This window comes from Taudactylus pleione, unplaced genomic scaffold (assembly GCF_031769625.1).
Source record: "Taudactylus pleione unplaced genomic scaffold, aTauple2 ptg000707l, whole genome shotgun sequence".
NCBI lineage: Eukaryota > Metazoa > Chordata > Amphibia > Anura > Myobatrachidae > Taudactylus > Taudactylus pleione.
The window spans coordinates 14,049,053-14,070,173 of record NW_028285109.1 but is presented as its reverse complement, the minus strand read 5'-3'; the positions used below and the strand labels follow the sequence as shown (position 1 = coordinate 14,070,173).

Sequence of the window (21,121 nt, the reverse complement as noted above, 5' to 3'; positions counted from 1 at the left end):
ATCCCCAAATCTTCCATGATATGAGTCATTACTTCTCCTGTGAAGTGTGTGCCTCTATCTGATTCAATTACCTCTGGTACTCCATACCTACAGACGATTTCTGAGAGGAGTTTTTTTGCTGTGTTCCTTGCAGTGGCTTTAGCCACTGGCCAGGCCTCAATCCATTTTGTGAAGGTGTCTAAACAGACCAATGCATATTCATAAATCCCAACTTTGGGCATCTGAATACAGTCAATTTGCAGTCTCTGGAAAGGAAAATAACTTTTTGGAATGGCTCCCATGGTAGTCTTTACCTTTTGTCCTGGGTTGGAGATCCCAGATCCAGCAGGCTTGTACAAACCGTGCAGCTGCTGGGAAGAATCCTGGAGCTATCCATCTTTCCTTTACCAGGTTTCCCATTTGATCTTTTCCTATATGCGTGAGACCATGAGTAACTTGACACATGGGTGGGTACAATGCCCTTGGTAGACATAATAGGTTACCTGCTTTCCATAGTCCTGTGAATTCCTCCTTGCAGGCTCCTTTCCTCTCCCATGATGATTTTTCTTCTGGTCCTGCTTGTTCTTGGAGTTTTTGTAGGTCTTGAAAATCTGGCATTGTTGTTGTACCTTCAGTTTGTGTGACATATGCTGTTATGCCTTTGTAAGGCTGTTTAGCTGCTTGTTTTGCTGCTCTGTCTGCTGTGCAATTCCCTTTGGTTATGCTGGTCTGATTTCTGGTATGTGCTTGAACCTTAATAATAGCCACTTTATGGGGTAATTCAAGTGCTTGAAAAAGTTGTTTTATAAGTTCTGCATGTTGTATTTGTTTGCCTGTCACTGTTTTAAAGTCTCTGCTTTTCCATATGTTTCCGTAATCCTGTGTAACCCCCCAAGCATATCTTGAATCTGTATAGCTGCTGGCTGTAGCTTTTTCTGCATATTCTAGAGCCTTTGTGAGAGCTACTATTTCTGCTGCTTGTGCTGATAGATGTGAGGGTAGTGGTCCTGCTTCTATGATGTCATCTTGTGTGGTTACAGCATATCCTGTGTAAGGTGTCCCATTGTCATAATATCTAGAGCCATCTACAAACAGTTCATAATGTGCATTTGGGAGAGCAGTGTCTGTAACATGTGGTAAAGGTGAGGTTTCTTGATCCATAAGGGCCAGACAATCATGACAGTCAAAATTTTTTGAATTGTATATTTTATCGTCCCTTACTTGATCATTTTGCTCTTCATCACTTGCGGTGCAGGCATGTAAGTCTGGATAGACCATATTTCTCCCTCCTTTTGAATCTAGTGATTCAGGATCTTCTTGTTGCTCGAGTAAGCTTGGAAGGAGAGTGGCGGGGTTGAGGGTAGTACACCTTCTTATAGTTACGTTAGTTGCACTGAGTAATGCCACTTCATATTTGGTTAGCCTTGCTGCTGAAAGGTGTTTAGTTCTGGCTTGTTGAAGTATTTCTGTTACTGCATGGGGTACTTGAATAGTTAACGGATGATCAAGTACGATGTCTGTGCTTTTGTCTTTTAAGACTGCTGCTGCTGCTACCGCTCTGATGCAAGTAGGTGCCCCTTGGATAATGTTGTCTAGCTTGCTGGAGTAGTAGGCCACTGGTCGTTGCTTCAGTCCATGTTTTTGGGTGAGCACTCCTAGTGCATGGCCTTTTTCTTCGTGGCAGTAGAGGGTGAAGGGTTTGCTGTAATCAGGTAAGCCTAGGGCCGGGGAAGTGGTGACAGCTACTTTGAGTTGCGTCACTGCTTCTTCCATCTGCTGGGGAGTGGGATATGGGCCCTCCTTTTTGGTGCTGTCATACAGTGTCTGCATGAATACCGAGGCTAGGGGGACCCATTCGCGGCAATATCCTAGGAGACCCAAAAAGGAACGGACTTGTTTTATAGTCTTTGGTACCTTGGCTTGTAAGATCAGCTTCTTCCTTTCCTCTGTTAGATGCCTTGTGCCGTGTGAGATGCAATGTCCTAGAAAGATCACTTTCTGTTTTGCTAGTTGTAGTTTTTCTTTGGAAACTCTGCAGTTTTGTTCCTCCAGGAACTTTAACAAGGATACAGTCTCTTCTTGGCACTTGCTTTCAGATGTGGTAGCTAGCAGTAAATCATCAACATACTGGATGAGTTGAGTTTCATCTGGAAATAAAGGTCTCCATGCTTGAAGTATTGTGGACATAGCTTCAGAAAAATCACTTGGTGAAGTGGCACCCCCTTGTGGCAAGCGTGTCCAGCAATACTGTTTTCCTTTATGTGTAAATGCTAGTAGACACTGGGAATCTTTTGTAATAGGAACAGAGAAAAAAGCATTTGCAAGGTCTGCTACGGTGAACCATCTTGCTGAGGGTGGTATCTGATTTAGGAGAGTATGTGGGTTTGGTACTATTATAACCTTTACTTGGTTGCTTTGCAGTTGTTCTCTGCCGCGGTGGTTGACTCTGAACCAGATTCACCGTCACTACCTGTGCTTTTGTAGCTTTCCGGTCTTTTTTATCCTGTTCAACATCCTCAATCCCTTCCAATACTTGTAAAATTCCTTCAATATCCATTACCATGGCTTCCGGTCTGATCTGAAATAACTGAGTTCTCAAGTCAGTTCTAAGTCCATTCAAAAACTTCGTTTTACACAGCCTAGCTCCTGCTATTTCTCTAACAGGATAACCTTCTTCTTCCTGTCTAGTAATTAGTTTATCATAATATTCCCGTACTGTGTCTGTTTTTTTAACTAAATCTGGTGCAGCTGGAGCAGTTTGTTGAATCTCTGCACATCTCCATTGTATTCTATTTAGTAACAAGTTTCCACTATGTTGGCTATATCTTGTTCCTACTGCGGGAAGTGCCACAATTTCTGGTCTGCCCTGTTGAACTCCCTGAACAATGATTGCAATCATTTTATCATATTCTCCATGTCCTGCTGATGCTTTTACAATTTGTTCCAGATCTACCCAACATGGTCTGTAAATAGTTTTAACCTGTTCCATTTTCTGATAAAACGTATGTGGATGTCGTCTGATATCAGGCAAATCATTAACAATTCTTAACATATCAGATTGAAACCATGGGTTATATACCTCTTGTTCAATGTATTCAGGACCATTTGCAGGATCTACTTGCTCTGCATTAAACCTGGGATTTGGAGATGTTTGTACTCTTATAGGTAAAATGTGATGTCCCTCTGGACCCGCTATTGTACCCCTACAAGGACTCATGTTATGGGGTGCCAGTCTTTTTAGTACATATGACATTTTTTGTTTATTTGTAAGGGAAGTATTAGTTACATTACTACCTTGATTACATGGTGGGGCATCAGGTGATACCCAGTTATCACAAGCGGGACATTTCTCTGAACCCTCTGGGACACAAAAATGACAAAACGTACATTCTCTTCCTCTAGTTATATCTAAATTTACTTTATCTTGTGATTCTATACCACACCCTTGAATGGTATTTAAGTCAATTCTGGGATACAAGTTCTGGGATGTTAATGTGGATACTTCATTTTGTATTGCAGTTGATGGAGCTGCCAGTCTAACTGGTACATATGGTGGTGGGTTATCTAGAACATCATTTAAATCAGAGCTTTTCCTATGTTCATCCTCTATTTCTTGTGTAACTGTTTGCCATATTGTGACCGTGTCCAAATAACTCTTCTTTGTCAACCAGTCTATATTATTATTTCTGAACCGTTTCCATTTGTCAGGGTCTAGCGTACCTTCAGGTGGAAATCCTGCTCTTTTGAAAATAACAGAAATACCTTTGAGAGCTTTCGCGCCCTCTCTCTGACAAATTATTTCTAGGGGACTCAATTCCCCCGTCTTACTAACTTGTGCACCCATTGTCCGTCTGTGTGAGGGATCAGGTCACGGGACAATACTGTAGTGGGCTACTCAACTGTATCGCACTGCTTAGATTACTGTAATAATTAGTCTAAAATCTGTTATTTTCTGAGCTTTCTATGTATATTGTTCGTTTTCTTTTGCCACTGACTGATACGTTCAGAATAAACACTGGGACTTCCTCTTTCAATAATTCTCTGTACTGACAGGGGTAATTTTCTACTATCACTATAACACAGTATTTCAAATTGCAGAGGTACAAAATTAATAGGTAAACCAACCAAACAATCAGGAAACCCTTGTCCTACAAATCTGTCAATTATGTCTTTATCAACATGACAACCAATACTGACCACAAAAGAAATATCCTTGTTTTGTAAAACACCAGAATGTACAATAGAACCTACAGATTGCAATTGACAGTTGAATTCATTAATATGTTTCTTATACCAGAGAGTAACAGTACACAAACAGTTATTACATGGTATTCATATAACATTAATTTTTACTGCATCATGAAAATAATTCAGAAACAGACAATCGGGTTCAAAATATACCAGGTATACTTACTACATATAGATAGACTGTCTCACAGGCAGTAAACAAACACTGACGGAGTAATTAAGTTGAAATCATAACTTTGAAATCACTCACCTGGGATTGTCAGTAGTTGTGTACAGCAGGCGGACGTGGCGTCATCTATTCTGTAGCAGCGGCACTGGTCCCAGAAATCCTGGATCGAGATCAATAAATCTCCCTCCTCCGAGCCCCCATGAAATGTTGGAGATGTTCCACTACCAAGTCCCTTCGATTGTCAGTTCTGTGTTTCCCCCTTACCAGTCGACTGGGAACCCCAATAAATCAAACAGCAAGTCGTGTTTAAGAGATTGAGACTGAAGACTCGTTTAATCCGATGGGGTTAATATAGCAGATTCTTTCAAACACACAGTATCTCATTTGTTACAGAAAAACAGGATGTGGTTCGGAGAAGTAAGACACATACTAATCTTTAGATACAAGGATATTTCCAGAGTCTGGTGCACTTCCTCTTTTGAGGTGGTTTCAAACATTAAGCATATGACACCAAGACTTTTGTTACATTATAAACATCTATAAATTTCTAGACGAGACAGCAGGGGAAATAACCCACAGATTAAATCAGCTGATCCTAAACTAGGGGGAACATGCAGAAACACACATTTTCAGCAAAGGTTATTAGTTCATAAAGCAATAATCAGAGATCAGTATTATTTATAACTATATATGCTTGATTACATAGGGGGGAATACATTTATCTCTCTCAGGTGTTTACAAGCTTATGATGTGCATGGCGATTGAGTGCTCGTTTTGCATATTGTCGGTCGCTTTGGGTGCGACCGATCGCCTCTGAATGAGGTCCATAGTATCATGAACCGTTGTGACTATCTAATGGTGTTCCAGTATGATTCTATGAGTATATATAAGCAAAAATATCTAATGTGCTTCACAACACAAACATAGGATTGTCAAGATAGCAAAAAATATAATTTAATATACCATAAGAACATATAAAATAAAGAATGAATTAAAATAAAATAATGAGAAAATACACAAGTAGTATCCTACTATATATTAAAAAACATATGACCCTAAAGACCTCTGGTAAATATCAATTGTACAATTGTTGCAGACCTCATGAATAACAAGCAATAAAGATCGCTCTCAGGATTAAAGTCCTGTCAATGTGCATACTTTTCTGTGAAAGTGTATCAAAGAGTACTCTCCGGCTATATACATTTAAGTCAGACCAACAAATTGGTGAAGGTAACTTCACAGGTACATATAGGCCTTCCTTGCAAGTAAATTAGTGGAAATGTCAAGCATAGACCTATATAAGAGGTGTATGGTTACTCACAGGATCTCCTGCAGTCCGGAACCGTTGTGACCGTTTACATCAATATACGTTACAATACTCACAGTCCCAAAGGCTCTGATCCTTATGTTAGGCAATCAGTGGCTGGATAATTCAGCTGGTTATGTGTTGCAATATCCTTGCCTGTTGCAACACTCGGGAGTAAAGTATGTCCGTGTAATGCGGGGGCCCCCCTGCCGGTCATACACCTGGGCGCCATGAGCAAATAATACACCAACGTTGATGTCAATATTGCCGGGAAAGTGCTCCATATCCTTATTGGAGGTGTTAAGCCGCGATCACCACTAATGTAGGTGACTGACAATAAGTCAGCAATCCAGCTATGACCTGGCTGGCTTAGTACGGCAGGCGCGCCGTGACTATAGTATCCGGCTCTTGTCGTATCCACTTACATGAGGTCAAAAAGACAATGTAACAGGGTCCAAAAAAAGTCACGACTAATGGGTTTCGTTACAGTAGAATGTAACTTTATCAAAGGCACATGCAGCAGTGCAGACAAATACACACGTAAAGAAAAAAAAAACATTTACCTGAATTCCCGCTCCTCCGTCCTCCCAGGCCAGCCCGCTCTGAATTATGGGAGAGACGTCATCTCCCATTACCCACTGCGGGAGCCGGAAGATGGAGCTCATGAGTGAGCTCTAATCCGGCTCCTGCAGTGAACACAGCAGCCAATGCGTCTGTCTCATTGGCTGGCTGTCAAAACAAACACTGCTGCCAGCACCGGCGGCAGTGTGCTTGTTACTGTCTGTAGTGCAGACTGCACTTACTGCGGTCAGCACTACAGTAACCATAGGCGGGCCACGGGGAATGACCCCGCGGGCCACGGGTTGAAGACCCCATGTCTAGTGTGTACTGGCCTCAAGCTGGGCACATAACTTAGCACTACATGATCCGCCGTACAGTATGACATATTATTACATGCATAATGTAACTATACTGCATCATCTGTCCAATCATCACAACTGATGTGTAGCACTTCAGATGGAAAGATACGACCACGCAATTCATGAATTGGGGATACACACTATACAATGGTTGTTGCAATCCATTGCGGATCACAAGACTGACCGCCATATATTGTATAGTGTGTACCCAACTCTAGTGATAGTACCACAGGTACATTTGGTGGTCATCATTAACCCTGCTTCAGGCGCCACAAAGCTGTTCTCGCTCACCTCTCCGCCTCCACCTTAAGAACGTCAGAATTTACTTAATTAGATGCTGACGATTTTCTAACAGGCACACTGCGCCCGAACCTGAGAGTCCCAGAGGTGCGTCTGACACAGGGTTAATCAGCACACTGCTGTCAGTGTACAGAGAGGCTATAGACCTGATTCTCAGTCCAACACAGTCACGTCCGTGTCTTATGTCTGCAAATTTATGCAAATGCCGCTGCAGAGCCCCTCCCTGGTGTACAGCCGTGCATATACATGTGTAAAAACTGAAATTATCATTTAGAGGGCGGAATTCAATTGTTTATTCCCCCCTTCGCACCCGACGGAGCTATTCTATTGTTGCTCCTGTCGGGTGCGATCAGCTGCTAGCGCTCAATTTCAGCTCGCAGCCCCAGAGGGGTTCGGGCTGAAATCGGCAAAAAGTGTCCTGTTTGGGCGCCCAAACAGCACTTTTCGCGATCGCGCCCAGCACTTTGGTCGGGGTTAGCCGTTTTACGCGGCTAAACCCGACCACTTTGGGTGCGATAAGCGTGAAACACTGGCACAATTGAATAGCGGCCCGCGATCTCCTGTCACTTTAGACGGGAGATGCGGGCCGCGAAATCAATTGAATTCCGCCCAAAGTGTCCATAGACGCTGTAATATAACCTAGTGCATCTTTACATACCACCATCAAAACTTGCACCAGCCCTATGTATGGTAGCTGCAGGTGGCCTCCAATGCGAGCTATGAAGCCACCCACCTGGAACAACCAGCACATTTCCTATACATTTCTGGTAACGTACATCTCAATCACGACGGCACCCCTATGTGTACACACAGTGTAATGCAGCTTCCCTGCGTTGCGGTCAGTGATGCGAAGTAATCGCGTGTGTACTGCGTTTTCTCTCAGCAGCGCTGCAGCTCCCTCCACTCTCCCCCTTCCCGCGTTGTTTAACCCTTCTTAAGGTGTGAGTGCAGGCCCCGCCCCCAGCAGCGCTGATTGGATGGCGACGTTCCCGTAATCACCGGGCTGCAGGAGGGTGAAGACATCATCATCAGTCACATTAGGGTCGGGAGAGAGGAAAGAGCGGATTATTGTGCTACACAGCGAGGGGCAGTGAGAGCGGGTTTCTGAGCTAACCATCAAGCAGTCGTTATAAACCAGCTGGTGGTGGCACTGTTAGGTGAGGGACCGGAGACCTGAGCGTCAGGAACGGACACAGGTAGCCTGGGGACTTGCTCTGGACATAGTTGAACAGAATTAATCGGCAGCCGTATACAAGTAGAAGACGTAGCTGGGGATCATGGAGGGGGTGACGCGGGCTTCAGGGAGCACCACGCAGGGGTTTAAAGCCATAGGAAGGTAAAAAAACAAACAGACTGAAGAGACTGCAGAGAGCAGCAGAGCCCGGGATGGTGAGCACTGCACCCGCTATCCCAGCACTGTACACTATGACAACTACATCAGAACTATATAGGTGTCAAGCTACTGGTGTGTGTGGATATATATATATATATATATATATATATTTAATGTATGTGTGTATGGTATTTCTGTGCAGTGCAGATGGTACTTAACTCAAGTAAATAAGTCATGCACTCTATGTGGATTTGATAGTTGACAGTCATTGCCCTGTATGCAACTATTGGAACATTGGATGCATTATAATGTAATATTCAAGGCATGAATGAAAACGTTGGAGCAATATTTTATGGTGGCAAGTGGATTGCTTTGCAGTAAAATTGGACTTCATACTTTAATATATGATTCCTGTTGGTTTCATGCTTTGGAGTGGCTTTAAGGAGCTTTTTTTAAATAATGTCTATTAATTCATTTAGTGTATGTGCTATGGCTTACTATTTAATGTTTCTCCCATAACTGAGATTGTTTACTCTGCAATGTGCTGCAGGTCTCTAGAAACGTCAATATATGATTTGTTTATGCAGTTGACTATAGATGGTTTGGTGTATCTTGTGGGAAACGTGTGAAGTTTTGCTTTGTTGTAATCAATCATTGTGTCAGGATAAATGCATATTTCATTGCTCTAAGCAAATATGCAGACCCTAAAGCTGGGTACGCACTAAATGTGCACGCGGCGGGACCGGCGGGGGTGTTTGCACAAGCAAGTGCATACAAACTTGCCGATGCCGGCAGCGAAGCAACGACAGCGGGTGCCATGCTACATTCGGCAGCAGAGCTGTAACTATATATTTTTTTTTTTGGTGCCCTGTGCCAGAGAGAGCATTGGTGCCTCACTCCGTTCCCCCCGAATTTTTTTATTTAAATAGGAACATAAGAGAGTGAGCCTGAAGTGGCCAGGGAAGAGATAGGAGGGACCAGGAGATGCTGGGGATAAAAGAAGTGGAAGCTACAAGTGAGAATGATAGTATACAGAAAATTTACAGGCCAGAACAGCGCCCACTATCCTGTGGTGCCCTGGTAGGTCGCACTACCCTAGTTACGGCCCTGTTTGACAGTATGGCCTCTGCTGACTATGTCGCCCGTTGGACCTGCATGCAGGTTCGACGGGTGATGTTGCTAACGAGCTTGCATCATCAGCGACTTAGCTGGTGCACACTGGCCGATGTACCCGATATGTTAGGTGTACCCGGTATTAGGGGGAAATTCAATTGGCCATGGTAAAATCATTGTTTAAAATGCTGTGCTTGCCGTGCGGCATTTTGCTTACCGTGTGAACCTGCTTTAGGGTACAAATCAATTGAAAAATGCTTATCCCAGCGGTCGTGTGGTAAATCCTGTGTTAAGTGTGGAGAAAAATGGGGAAATCAGCCTGTACTCTCAATAAGTGAAAACTAATATTGGATAACTGTATAGAAGTCTATTAGTTGCCAAAAGCACAGTGTGTTGGGCTCTTAACAGATGGCTGGTTTTTGCAGTTTTTAAGAATAATGAAAACATAATTGTAAACAAGTGTTTTTCAGCAAATTTAATAATCAGTATAAATTTGGGGTGTATGAAAAAGCCTGTAAATTGTTTTTTTATTTTGTGTAGGTTTTTTGCCACTTGTAAAGATTTCTTAAACACCTGTAACTTTCACCTGCAAGCTTAAAAATGTGTCCCATCAATACAACATCTCATATACCTGTCTTACATCTTTTAACCCATTCAGCATTTTGCAAAATATCATCCCAATCACAACATGTCATTATTTGTCAAATTATGCTAAATTAAAGTTCCTAATTAATAATTAGGGGTGATGGGGGGGTGTTTTAACAGGGTTTTCTGACCAGGTCCCAACATTTTTACCTATCAAATAGGGGTTTTCCCTAACCTTTTAATTTGCTCAGGGGCTGTGAACAAAAATCAGCGTTAAATTCTATGGAGCGTTCACCCGGGTTAACTTGTGGTGCTAATTGAATTCCCCCCCCCCCCCTATGATTGTGTATTTACTGCTGAACATTTCACTGTAGCTATGCAAGGATTTTCCTTGCTTAGGATTAGAGTGAACTTGATCCACAGAGTCTTCTATGGCCCTGTTTATAGCTTTACTTAATAGTGAGGGGGTTTGCGTCATAAAGAAGGGCCTGCTTGTATCTGAACTGTTGTCATTTATTTGGTTCGTTAGGTCTTGCACTGTGTCCTTTTGTACTAGATGTGAGCTATATTTGTATGGCTGGCATTAATGCGTTTGTTCTTCAGCTGCCCTCTCTCATGTATTTTTCTGCTTCATTATCCATGTCTATCCAGCCTCCTCCGAGTCCTTTGAAAGAATGAATAAGATTAACCTTTTAGACCTCCGAGCACCATGGTGACTCCTGTCGACTTTAACATGAGGCTCTGTCCCCACTGGGGTATAAAGTACTGGGAGTTGCCAGCCTGGGATCAATGAGAAAAACTTGTCTGTCTGCAGGTGTTAAGGTGCCCACAGATATAGCGACATTTTACACGATTTGGCCGATTTCGACGAATCGGGTAAAAAAAAAGTACAAATCGTGAGTTTATACTCACGAGCACGATGCCGATGCGCGTCCCCACTCGTTGTATATCGCATCTTCTGATCTGCCGTGCTGTAGGGCAGATTAGCCAACCATGAACACGATGGAAGCCGATCGTGAGGGTTTTTTTCCTCACGATGAATCGTACGATTCGTCACACAATGTGGAATTTGACTGACAGAAGCCTGGACCCCATCGCCATCTTGTGCAGCATCGTGTATGGAGCAAGACAGTCGCACGTTGAGGAGCCTGCACACTAGATTCTTGTTTTGGATCATTTTTGGTGAGTATTGGTACAGTTTAAATACAAGCACACTGACCACCAATATGTTCTCCCCACTGCCCACCAATGTGTGCCTCCAGGTAATAAATGCATGACCCAGCCACCGCCCGCCATATTGAGGTGGCTGGGTCATGCATTAAGCTCCCACTGCCCACCAATGTGTGTAATACATCAAAAAAATAAATAAATAAACACGTATTTTACAAAAAAATCACCATACATTACATTTAAAAACACACATTATTTAAAGCTGGGAGTCTTCTACCTTTCGGTCTCCAGCTGTTGTGGAACTACAGATCCCAGGATGACCTGCCACCCACCTTTGCAACTGTTTTTAGGGCATCCTGGGATCTGTCGTTGTACCACAACGACAGGCCCAAAGGTGGAAAACCCATACTGTCAAACAAAGAAAAACATTATATTACCAAGCAATAAACACATAACATTCCTGTAAAAGAAAACATCATTAGAATACCATAACAAACCTTTAAAAACCTGTAAAAAAGAAAATATTAAAACATTAAAAATGTGAACTATAACAACATTACAAAACTATATACACAAATATTTAAATGTCCTTTTTTTCTTATTCATAGACTGCTGCAGAAACCCCCAGATGCAATAGATAATTTTACAGCTCATGTGAACAGCACATTGAGAAATCTGGATGCAGATATCCAAAGAAATTTTTTAAGGTTAAACTACGACCTCTTGAGTCGCTGTATGAGCAAAAATATCTCAAATTCAACATACATTGCAGATCCAATGCTATTTTGCCCTGCCCCAAAAATAGGTATGTCCGCCCCCCCCCTGCCCAGTTAGATATTACTCCCCCACCAAGCTCTGCTGGATGCAGCAGATGAGTAGCCCCAATATACAGAGATGTAAATTTTTTCTTGATTGTAATGTCACCAAATTTTATGAATTCTAATAGGTGCTTGCTGCATGGGATAGGGTGGTGATGACGCCATTTGGACAAGGTCACTACGCACATGGCACAAGTACACATTTCTGGAAGCCGGGGCCACAATGTGTACTTGTGCCACGTGTGTATTGGCCTGTTCAAACTGGCGTCTGACCCACCCGATCACATACAGCCAGCTACCTATTGGGATTCATAAAATTTGGTGATAATGTTCTTTTGTCAACTTGTTACAAAAAAAGTATTTTGCACACAGTTTAGTGCACACTTTCAGTTGCCTGCAGGTCAGTGCACATTGTACTAAAAGAAGGCAATTTTTTGCTTTATGTTGATTAAAAAAAATAAATATTTTTCTTTGCACAAGAAACCAATGTGTGGTGTTTTTTTTTAACTTACTTTGCAATACTGGTACTGTAGAACTTTTACGATGGCTCCGTATCGTGAGCACATCGGTATATGTGTGGGCACCTTAAAGGTGCCCACACACATACCGATGTCCTCACAATACGATTTTATGGCCAATTTCCTCATGAACTTTCATGGGAGCTCCCTTGCCGTCGTGATCACGATTTGGAGTTAAAAATGTCCAATCTGACTAAAGATCTATCTTGCAGCCAATGCATTGTATCCCAGATTGGCTAATCTGCCCTACAGCACGGCAGATCAGAAGATGCGATGTACGACGAGCGGGGACGCGCATCGGCATCATGCTCGTGAGTATAAACTCACGATTTGTACTTTTTTTTTTACCCGATTCGTCGTCGCGATTCGTCGAAATCGGCCAAATCGTTTAAAATGTCGCTATGTGTGTGGGCACCTTTAGAGAGAGGACACAACATCTGATAAGTCTTCTTGGGCTATTATCTTGCCTTTAGTGTTTTATGCTCTGGTTAATATATATTTTTTAAAAAAGGTAAAACCATTTTTGCACACTACCATGTCCGAAAGCCTTTTAATCAGAGCTCAAAATATTCCTCCTATTATTGATGTGGTTCTACTTCATTAAATTTACCCAATATGCTGCCTGTTCTTTTTCCTGCCTTCAGTATCATCCATTGGAGTCGGTAAAATTATTCTCTAACTTTAGTAAATTTTTGTTTTTTCCCCACCAAACATTTTGGCCATCTATTTCTTCAGGTCAATAAGGGACCTGTTTATCAAAGGTAGAAGATCCCTAAATCCTGTAAAAACAGCAATTTTTGCAGGAATTAGGGATCCCCACTATTTACTATACCTTGCAACCTGCAATGGCCATAGCCATGTATTGTCGGTGCAGATATTCTTCAGCGGCAGTTTCCACATGCAAACCATGGAACATCTATTTACTGCATATTTATGAGGGGTAGCAGTGGATACCTATACTGCTGAATGTCGTCCTATTCTATAGAATTCTCAGTATGGTGATAGCAGATGCGATAAAAAGAAAATCTGGCTGTTTAAATTAGAGCTTATTTTCTATTGAATCTGCACCTAGAAGTAGAGACTGGACTTCTAGGTGCTGTGCCCTTGTGTGACTCGGATGCGCTTAAGCAGCAGGACCCTGTCTGACTATGAGGTAAGTTACTGCTGCCCTTTCATTTTTTTTTTTTAATGATAAATAGCTCTGAAAATTATTTTATATTGCTGTGATTAGTGGTGATAGAAAATGGGATTTTTTGGTGCTATTTGACAAATACACCCCTACATTTTGCCAGTAGCTGTTTTTAGAAATGTCTATGCGTGTCATTTACATATTTTTATAGACTCTTATTACATTTCAGGTTCCAGCATTCTTAACCATTACAGAGCATCATCCATCTCATTTTGGGGTCAAACTAAGCTGTTTTCTTGCATATAGTAGAAATATATGTTGTGTGTTTCCAAAGTAGAAGAGGCCAAGTGATAAGCAGATGAGACTGGAAGTCTGGTCTCTACCAGCCAGTGCAAATTCATCCAGCAGGGGCAAATGCAGGCTTTCATGAAAATGGATACTTCTGTCCCTTGCTATCCAATTACATTTAGAAAAAAAAAAGTTGCTCAGTGTTTCATATTCCTCTCAGCAGCCAAGACATTGCATTATATTACAGCTAAATGACTATTTGCTTTTTATTAAATTCACAGACGCTACAACCAAGACATAAGTAAGAACCATACACTGCAGCAGTAGTTTCCAATCTTCCATGGCAACTTTAGGCTAACCTCAATTTTTTTTCATGGTACTCACTCTAGGCCAAGGAGATTTAATTAGTGGGGAGGTTCCATTCTAATACAATGCAGGTTACCTGGCAACAAAACCTCACTTGTTTTCGTATGCTATTGAGGCGTGAGCAAAAATAAGCGCAAGGGTTTCCTTCTGTAATACTTAAAAAATTATTCAAATCCCAAAATTTCTTGCATCTTTAGATTGGACACCATTGCACTTCTCTTGAGGAGACGTTTAGTATACCGGCACAGGGGATGCCGGCGCTCAGAATAGCGGCGCCGCCATCCCAACGGTAAGTAGCAGGGGTGGGTTAGGGCCTAAAGGGGAGGGTTATGTTTAGGGTGCGCGGAGGTTAGGTTTAGGCACTAGGGGGGAGGCTAGGTTCAGGCATCGAGGAGGGGGATGGGGAGGGTTAGGATACCTACTGACAGCTGTCTGTATCCTAACCCTCTTAAGGTCCCGTACCCATCCCTTTACCTTGTCCCATGTCGCTTCTGAGTGGCAGCTACCAGCACTGGTTTAACAGGAGTGAAGGAAAGAAAAGAATGATTATTAAAGACTTAAGCCGCGTGCACACTGGCCGATATTGTGACCAATAACTATTGTTCAATCGTTCACAATATCGTCCAGCTGGGTGCGATCGCAAAAAGTGCCGTTTGGCCATCCAAACGGTTTACTTTTCGCACATTTCAGCTGGCACCCCTAATTTTAGTACTGTATGTACCTCTTATCAGGCAAGGAGGAATGAGGTTGGGTGGGCAAGGTATGAGAGGAGACACTACTTTGCAGAGAAATATGTTGGGAGCCAGGACTCTGTGTATGTTGCAGGAAGCCACGCACAGGTGGCGAATGGAAGAGAAATGAAGAAGGGGGCTGGGCCACTTACAAGCAGTTCAGCCTGTGTAATTGGCTGCGCGTTTCCTCTCTTAAGTTTTATGCAGTGTGCCAGAAATTGACAGTAACTTCTTGAAGTCAAAACTTAATACAACCATGGGCAACCTGAGGATTTCTAATGAATGGTTTTAGAGCGACTGTGGCCAGTCCATGAAGACTACATAAGTAGCACTTAACAAGCTATAATTTGCCTCATACAAATTTCAGTTTATATAATACTTCAGACATTGCCCTTGTCTCCCCCATTCTTAAAAAAAAAAAAAACCTACCCTTGATCCGAACACTATCTACCGACCTATCTCTCTCCTCCCTTTTGTCTCCAAACTCCATGAACATATTGTTTACAACCGCCTTTATTTCCTCCCACTCCCTCCTTGACACATTTCAGTCTGGCTTCCATTATCTCCACTCCACTGAAACTGCCCTCACAAAAGTCAGCAGTGACCTCGTTGCTCCCAAATCCAAGGGCCACTACACTCTGCTCATTCTCCTCATCCTGTCTGCTGCTTTTGACACTGGAGCACCCTCTCCTCCTGGAAATCCTTCACTCCCTTGGTCTGCATGACACTGCCCTCCTGGCTGTCTTCCTACCTCTCTGGATGTTCCTTCTCTGTCAACTCTCATGACTCCCACCAATGACTTTTTCTGCTGCCCACCAATGTTATATGCTGCTGTATGTGACACTATACATTATTTTAAAACTTTTTTTAATACTAAACAAATAAAATAGTACACACACTAATAAACGATTAACACTTAATTAAAACACAAACTAATTTTCTTAAAACAAAACTTGAATAAAACAAATACATTAACATGAAAAGAGGAACATTATAAAACCATTTAAAAATGAATAAATATTTTGACAATTGATATTAAAAAACCCTTGTTAATTGGAGATCGTACCATATTTGTAAAATGGCCACCACCTTTCTGGGGGCAGCCATATTAATTTAGGCAATCCCTTGGACAGTACAGTCATGATGACTCCTGCACTAACAATGTCTCCGTTAAACAAGAAAGAAGAAAAGAAGGGCTTGTTGCTGGGGTACTCTTTATGAATATTCATATATTAAAGTTTAATCTTTATTATGTATAAGTAAAATTAAAGATACCCATATACAGTACTTGATGCCACAAGTGTTATATATTAATCACCTGTAGCAAGGAAAAGAGAAAAAAAGAAATTATTTTTTTCTTTTATAACATGATGAAATCTCCTGGCGAAATAGTATTAAATCAACATTCCACACAGTTGGATTCACCAAATTTTAATGGAGGATTGAAAATTCAGAAATATCAATGCTCTGCCATGTGCATTTAAATCCCAGTTATCCTTTTTTAACCTACAGCACCTGGTATTCCCAAGTGGTCTCCCATCCAAGTACTAACCAGGCCTATTACTGTTTAGCTTCCAAGATCAGATGAGTTTGGGCAAATCGAGTAATGTATGGCTGTAGGTGTGGGTAATTTATGGGAATGGTGTTCGCACCAGCACATGGTCAGCGCATAAATTGGTAAATGTAGGACTGCTACAGTGAGTAGTCCATTTTATTAATAAAATGATGACGTTTCACAAAAAGTTATGTATAAGCATACTTAAATGTTACACGTAAGAGTGATGTGTTTTGATGTTACTAAATCATACATTTCATACGTGTAACCTTACAGTATATAGCGGAATGAATGTCACAAACGATCACCAGCGACATGCCTAAAGATATTATTTCCACATATATTGTATCATTCCCAATTGGCAATCATAAAATACTTTTTCATTATCTGTGATGTCATTTTTTTTTCTCCACCAAAATCACTTTTAGTATTGTATGTTCCTGAGTGATTGAAGTACATAGTTCCATAATATAGTTCTATATTGTTTACCATAGTTGGTGCACAAGCGGGGATGCATAATAAACAACTCCTGACTCGATATTGTTTGCCATTACTGGTTACACAAAACACAAAGCACAGTGAATATCCCCTTAATAGGGTGCCAAGAAGTGCAATAGCAAAAATATCAGTTTCTTGCATCCACGTAAATTGCTTCATATAGACAGTTCAAACCTATAATTCTAAGCATAGTATCTGTTTGTATACATTCACATAATATTCGTTAAGTGTAATACTAAGCCAAATATTGGACACAGAGGTCCAACGCTGTTAAAAAACATACAATACCCAACCAACACTGTGGTTACATGGAGTACGGTCCGTGCACTGTCTCCATGTGATATCCAGTAATCAAGAGGATGCGCGTTTCGCCCTGCTGTAGGCTTGTTCACCTCATCCATGCCGCATAGTTGTAAATCGCTGCTGTAAGTATGTGGGTTAATTACCATTGCCGTAATTACAGGGATTCTATTGGATATTAAGGGGTTGCCAGGGAAGCGTAAACCGGCCTCCCGCAGATGTTATAGGGAATCATGTGATCGTATCCTTATCCAATAACATTCATAGCTTGTCGCAATGTCTGCTGGTACATGTAGTTTTGAGAGAGTGAGTGTAATTTAAGAGGGTAGCTGGGGAGATATGAGATACCACTTGCAGAGTATATGGGAAATTATGTGCTCGTGTCATTAGCTTGCCACATCAAGGGTATGTCAAAAGGCATGATGGTAAATGTGTAGAACAGTTGTCATTGCCATATTTGCGGGAATTTTTGTAAAGTGGTTAGGAATTACTAGGGAGTTATAGACACTCCACCCACTAATGTCGTAGAGATCATGTGATCGTAGCATTACCCTATTACGCTAATGGCATGCCACAATGCATGCTGGTAAATGTAGTTTGATAGGATAAGTATATTTCAGGGAATAGCTGGGTAAACCTAAAGCGCCAATCGCAGTGGTCATAGATGTTTATATAGTCATGCCTCTCTATTTAAGGGCATGCCATAAGGCATACTGGTAAATGGTAGTTGTCATAATCATAATTGAAAACAGCTGATTCCATAGTATAGGATTACTAGGAAGATGTAAACACACCTCCCATTATGTCAGAGAGTCATATGAACATGTCATTACCCTATCACATTAATGGCATGACACAATGCATGCTAGTGAATGTAGTTGGAAGGGTAGTTGAAAAAACTATTGATGGACCGAGTACACGTTATCCGCAAAGGTAATAGGGAAACCTGCAAAAATTACCGCTAGCCCAGCACTCAGCAGCATGTCACCAAACATGCTGGTGAGTGTAGTTAGATCTAATGCCTATCATTCATTCACACCATTATCCTGCTATTACAGTGGTTAATATAATACCTATTTGATGATTGTGGTTTATCCTGATAACAGGATTAATTTATTTATAACCAGATATTCTGATGATTGTAATGTTTTCAATTATAATACAGTTGAAGAGTGAGAGGCTATTACATGTCTGTTAAATTGTAAGAGATATAGAGGGTGTGCAAATCATATTGTGTCATAATAAATTGTAACAATACATTTAAATAGATGTAGTTTAGAATTGCAATGCTTACATCTTTGATTGCAGTGCTTAATAAAAATTGTCAAAATATATATATATATATATATATATATATATATAAATATAATATAGTGTTCGTAATAAATGTGCAACTAGACTCTTGTGAGTACCCATTCCACCCGTATGTATGTCCAAGCACATGTCGGGAATGTGCTAAAAGTGTCCAACCAGGAGACTACAGAGCAATCGCCAAATTCCATATTCTAAGTATTTAAAGGTAATCTTCTGTCAAATCCAGATCTTACACAGTCTACAACCTAGCGCCAATTTAATGATATCAAATAGAAGTCATGATTCATAGTTTTTGATAGTTACGTTCAATACATAAGAAAGGAGTGTGAATACATACTCATGATTAAGATAACCAAGATATTGGTTATGGCTATAATTCGTAAAACCTAACATTATAATCAAAATGACCAATTGAAACATATTATGTAGAAATCTATCATTATTAAGATAATCAAAATGTAAAAGTTACTAATAGTGGGTGAATGAGATAGAAGTGAATATGTAGTGAATATAGTATATTAAAAGTGTCAGTATCTATTAAAATATAGTGAAGTAATTCCTGTAGGGTCAGGAGAAATAAAACCTTAAATAAATTGATAGTGAAAGGTGAGAGGACATACTGACAAAGTATGATAAGAGATATAATGTGACAAATAAGTCATGAAAACATACAATTGTGACGAAAAGAAAAGTGAGCATGGTGAAAATAAAGTAAAACAAATATGTAAAGTATATGTTTAAAATCAATTCATGAAACTTCTATATTAAGGAGCTTGGTATTTAAGATGACTCCATTATAAAAATATATCTGCCTATCTCTGTGTATTATTATTTAATTCATGTAATCTACGGGTCCATTATTCATCAGTATGATGTCAGAGTGTAGACTGAAAGAATAAGGAAACCTAAGGTTCGGTGTATTATAGGAAAACATAATTGATATATTGATTCCTTTCAGATTGAGGGCACCTAATTTAAATGTCCACATGCTTTCCCGTTTCATCAACTCCTGGATGATGTCACCTCCTCGGATTCCTAGATTTATCTTTTCCAACCCAAATGCTTGTAATTCCTTGTAGTTGTCATTATGTGTGTGAAAATTATGGGCTACCGAGGTCCGTTTTTTTTTTTTTTTAAATTGATTATATCGGAAGGGGCATTTCTAATAGTCCCAACGTGTTCCAGGATACGTTGTTTAAGAATCCTCTAAGTCATTCCTACATACTTCTTATTACAGCTACAAGTTAAGCAGTATATGACACATGTAGTATTGCAATTAATGAAATCCCTGATCTGGATCTCAGTTCCGTATTTATCACTGACTGTTACGTTTGATCATGTAAAGGCATTCCTTACATGTGCCACATGCAAAGGATCCGTGTGTTCTGTTGGTTTTCTTTGATTAAAAGCCATTTTGTTAAAATTCCAAACTGTCTCTCAGATTTCTTGACCGTCGCCATCCCATGGCTACTTTCTTATCAAGGATTTGGGATAAAGTCATCATCCAGATGAAGAACTGGCCAATGTTGTTGGATTATATTTTGGATAATTTTTCATTCTTTACAAAAATTGCCAATGAATCTTATCCCTTCTGTATTCTTGATTTCTTTTTTTCATGTTCTTTCTGGTTGTCTTTTCTAAAGATTCATTTTTCTCTTTGGATGTTAGAGATGCTAGCTTGTGCTCGTTTAATGCATCTCTTACTGTATCCCCTCTCTCTTAATCTGTCTGTCAGTTCCAAGCTCTTAGATCTATATACTTGTGCCTCAGAGCAATTGCGCTTTAGCCGTAGAAATTCGCCCTTGGGTAGATTTTCAACTGTTGATGGAAAGTGGGCACTACTCTGATGTAACAGGCTATTTGTCGCAGTTTCTTTACAGAATAATTCCGTGTGTTTAGTTCCCTCATTAGTTTTATACATTTTTAGGTCCAGGAAGGGTACATATTCCTGACTGTAATAGTGGGTTAATTTGATGTTATCGTTGTTGTTAAGTTCCCCCAACTAATTCTAGAAGTAACTGTTCTCCTTCCCAGGTCATAAGGACATCATCAATATATCTCCTCCAATCTATTGTGTGTATCTCTCCATTCTTTCTCCAAAAACATACTCCCGCTCCCACCTACCCATGAAGAGGTTGGCATGTGTGGGGGCACAAGCAGCCCCCATTGCCTTCCCCCTCATTTGTAGGTAGAAGCTGTCCCCAAACATAAAATAGTTCTTGGTCAAGATGAATTTCAAAAGATCCAGGAGGAATTGGTGGAATGAGCATGGTTCTTCTATCTGGAGGTGGTATGTCACAGCTTGTATTCCCAAGTTATGGTTGATGCATGTGTATATATAGAAACCACATCTAAGGTGACCAGGAAATTATGTTTCTACTTCAGGGTCCATAGGGTATCCACAGGATACCTTGGGGTATAGGTGATGGCGGCAGACATCCAGGCACCACAGAGTTAAATTTTCAGCCTCCCAAGATGCAC

The 21,121-nt window shown here is 40.8% G+C and overlaps 2 protein-coding genes and 1 pseudogene across 5 annotated transcripts in view; 1 reads left to right on the top strand and 2 right to left on the bottom strand.

Annotated features, from left to right (window-relative positions):
* Positions 1-231: 231 nt before the first annotated feature.
* LOC148477582 (uncharacterized) lies at positions 232-1,883 on the bottom strand. The gene has a single exon (XM_088456563.1). It carries the CDS (start codon positions 1,807-1,809, stop codon positions 232-234), a length of 1,578 nt encoding a protein of 525 aa, XP_088312689.1. The 5' UTR covers positions 1,810-1,883.
* A 6,034-nt stretch (positions 1,884-7,917) lies between these two features.
* FMN1 (formin 1) overlaps positions 7,918-21,121 on the top strand; it is a 294,798-nt gene continuing 281,594 nt past the window's right edge. The window contains exon 1 of one of the 4 annotated variants that reach the window (XM_088456500.1): positions 7,918-8,079. The gene's annotated coding sequence lies outside the window, so the exon portion shown is untranslated. The other 3 variants (XM_088456499.1, XM_088456502.1, XM_088456501.1) reach the window with 3 other exon arrangements.
* On the bottom strand, positions 16,477-16,595 carry LOC148477581 (5S ribosomal RNA; annotated as a pseudogene).

Excerpts from the sequence above, each read along its gene's own strand:
- LOC148477582 (XM_088456563.1), bottom strand. The coding sequence starts at position 1,809 with ATGCAGACACTGTATGACAGCACCAAAAAGGAGGGCCCATATCCCACT.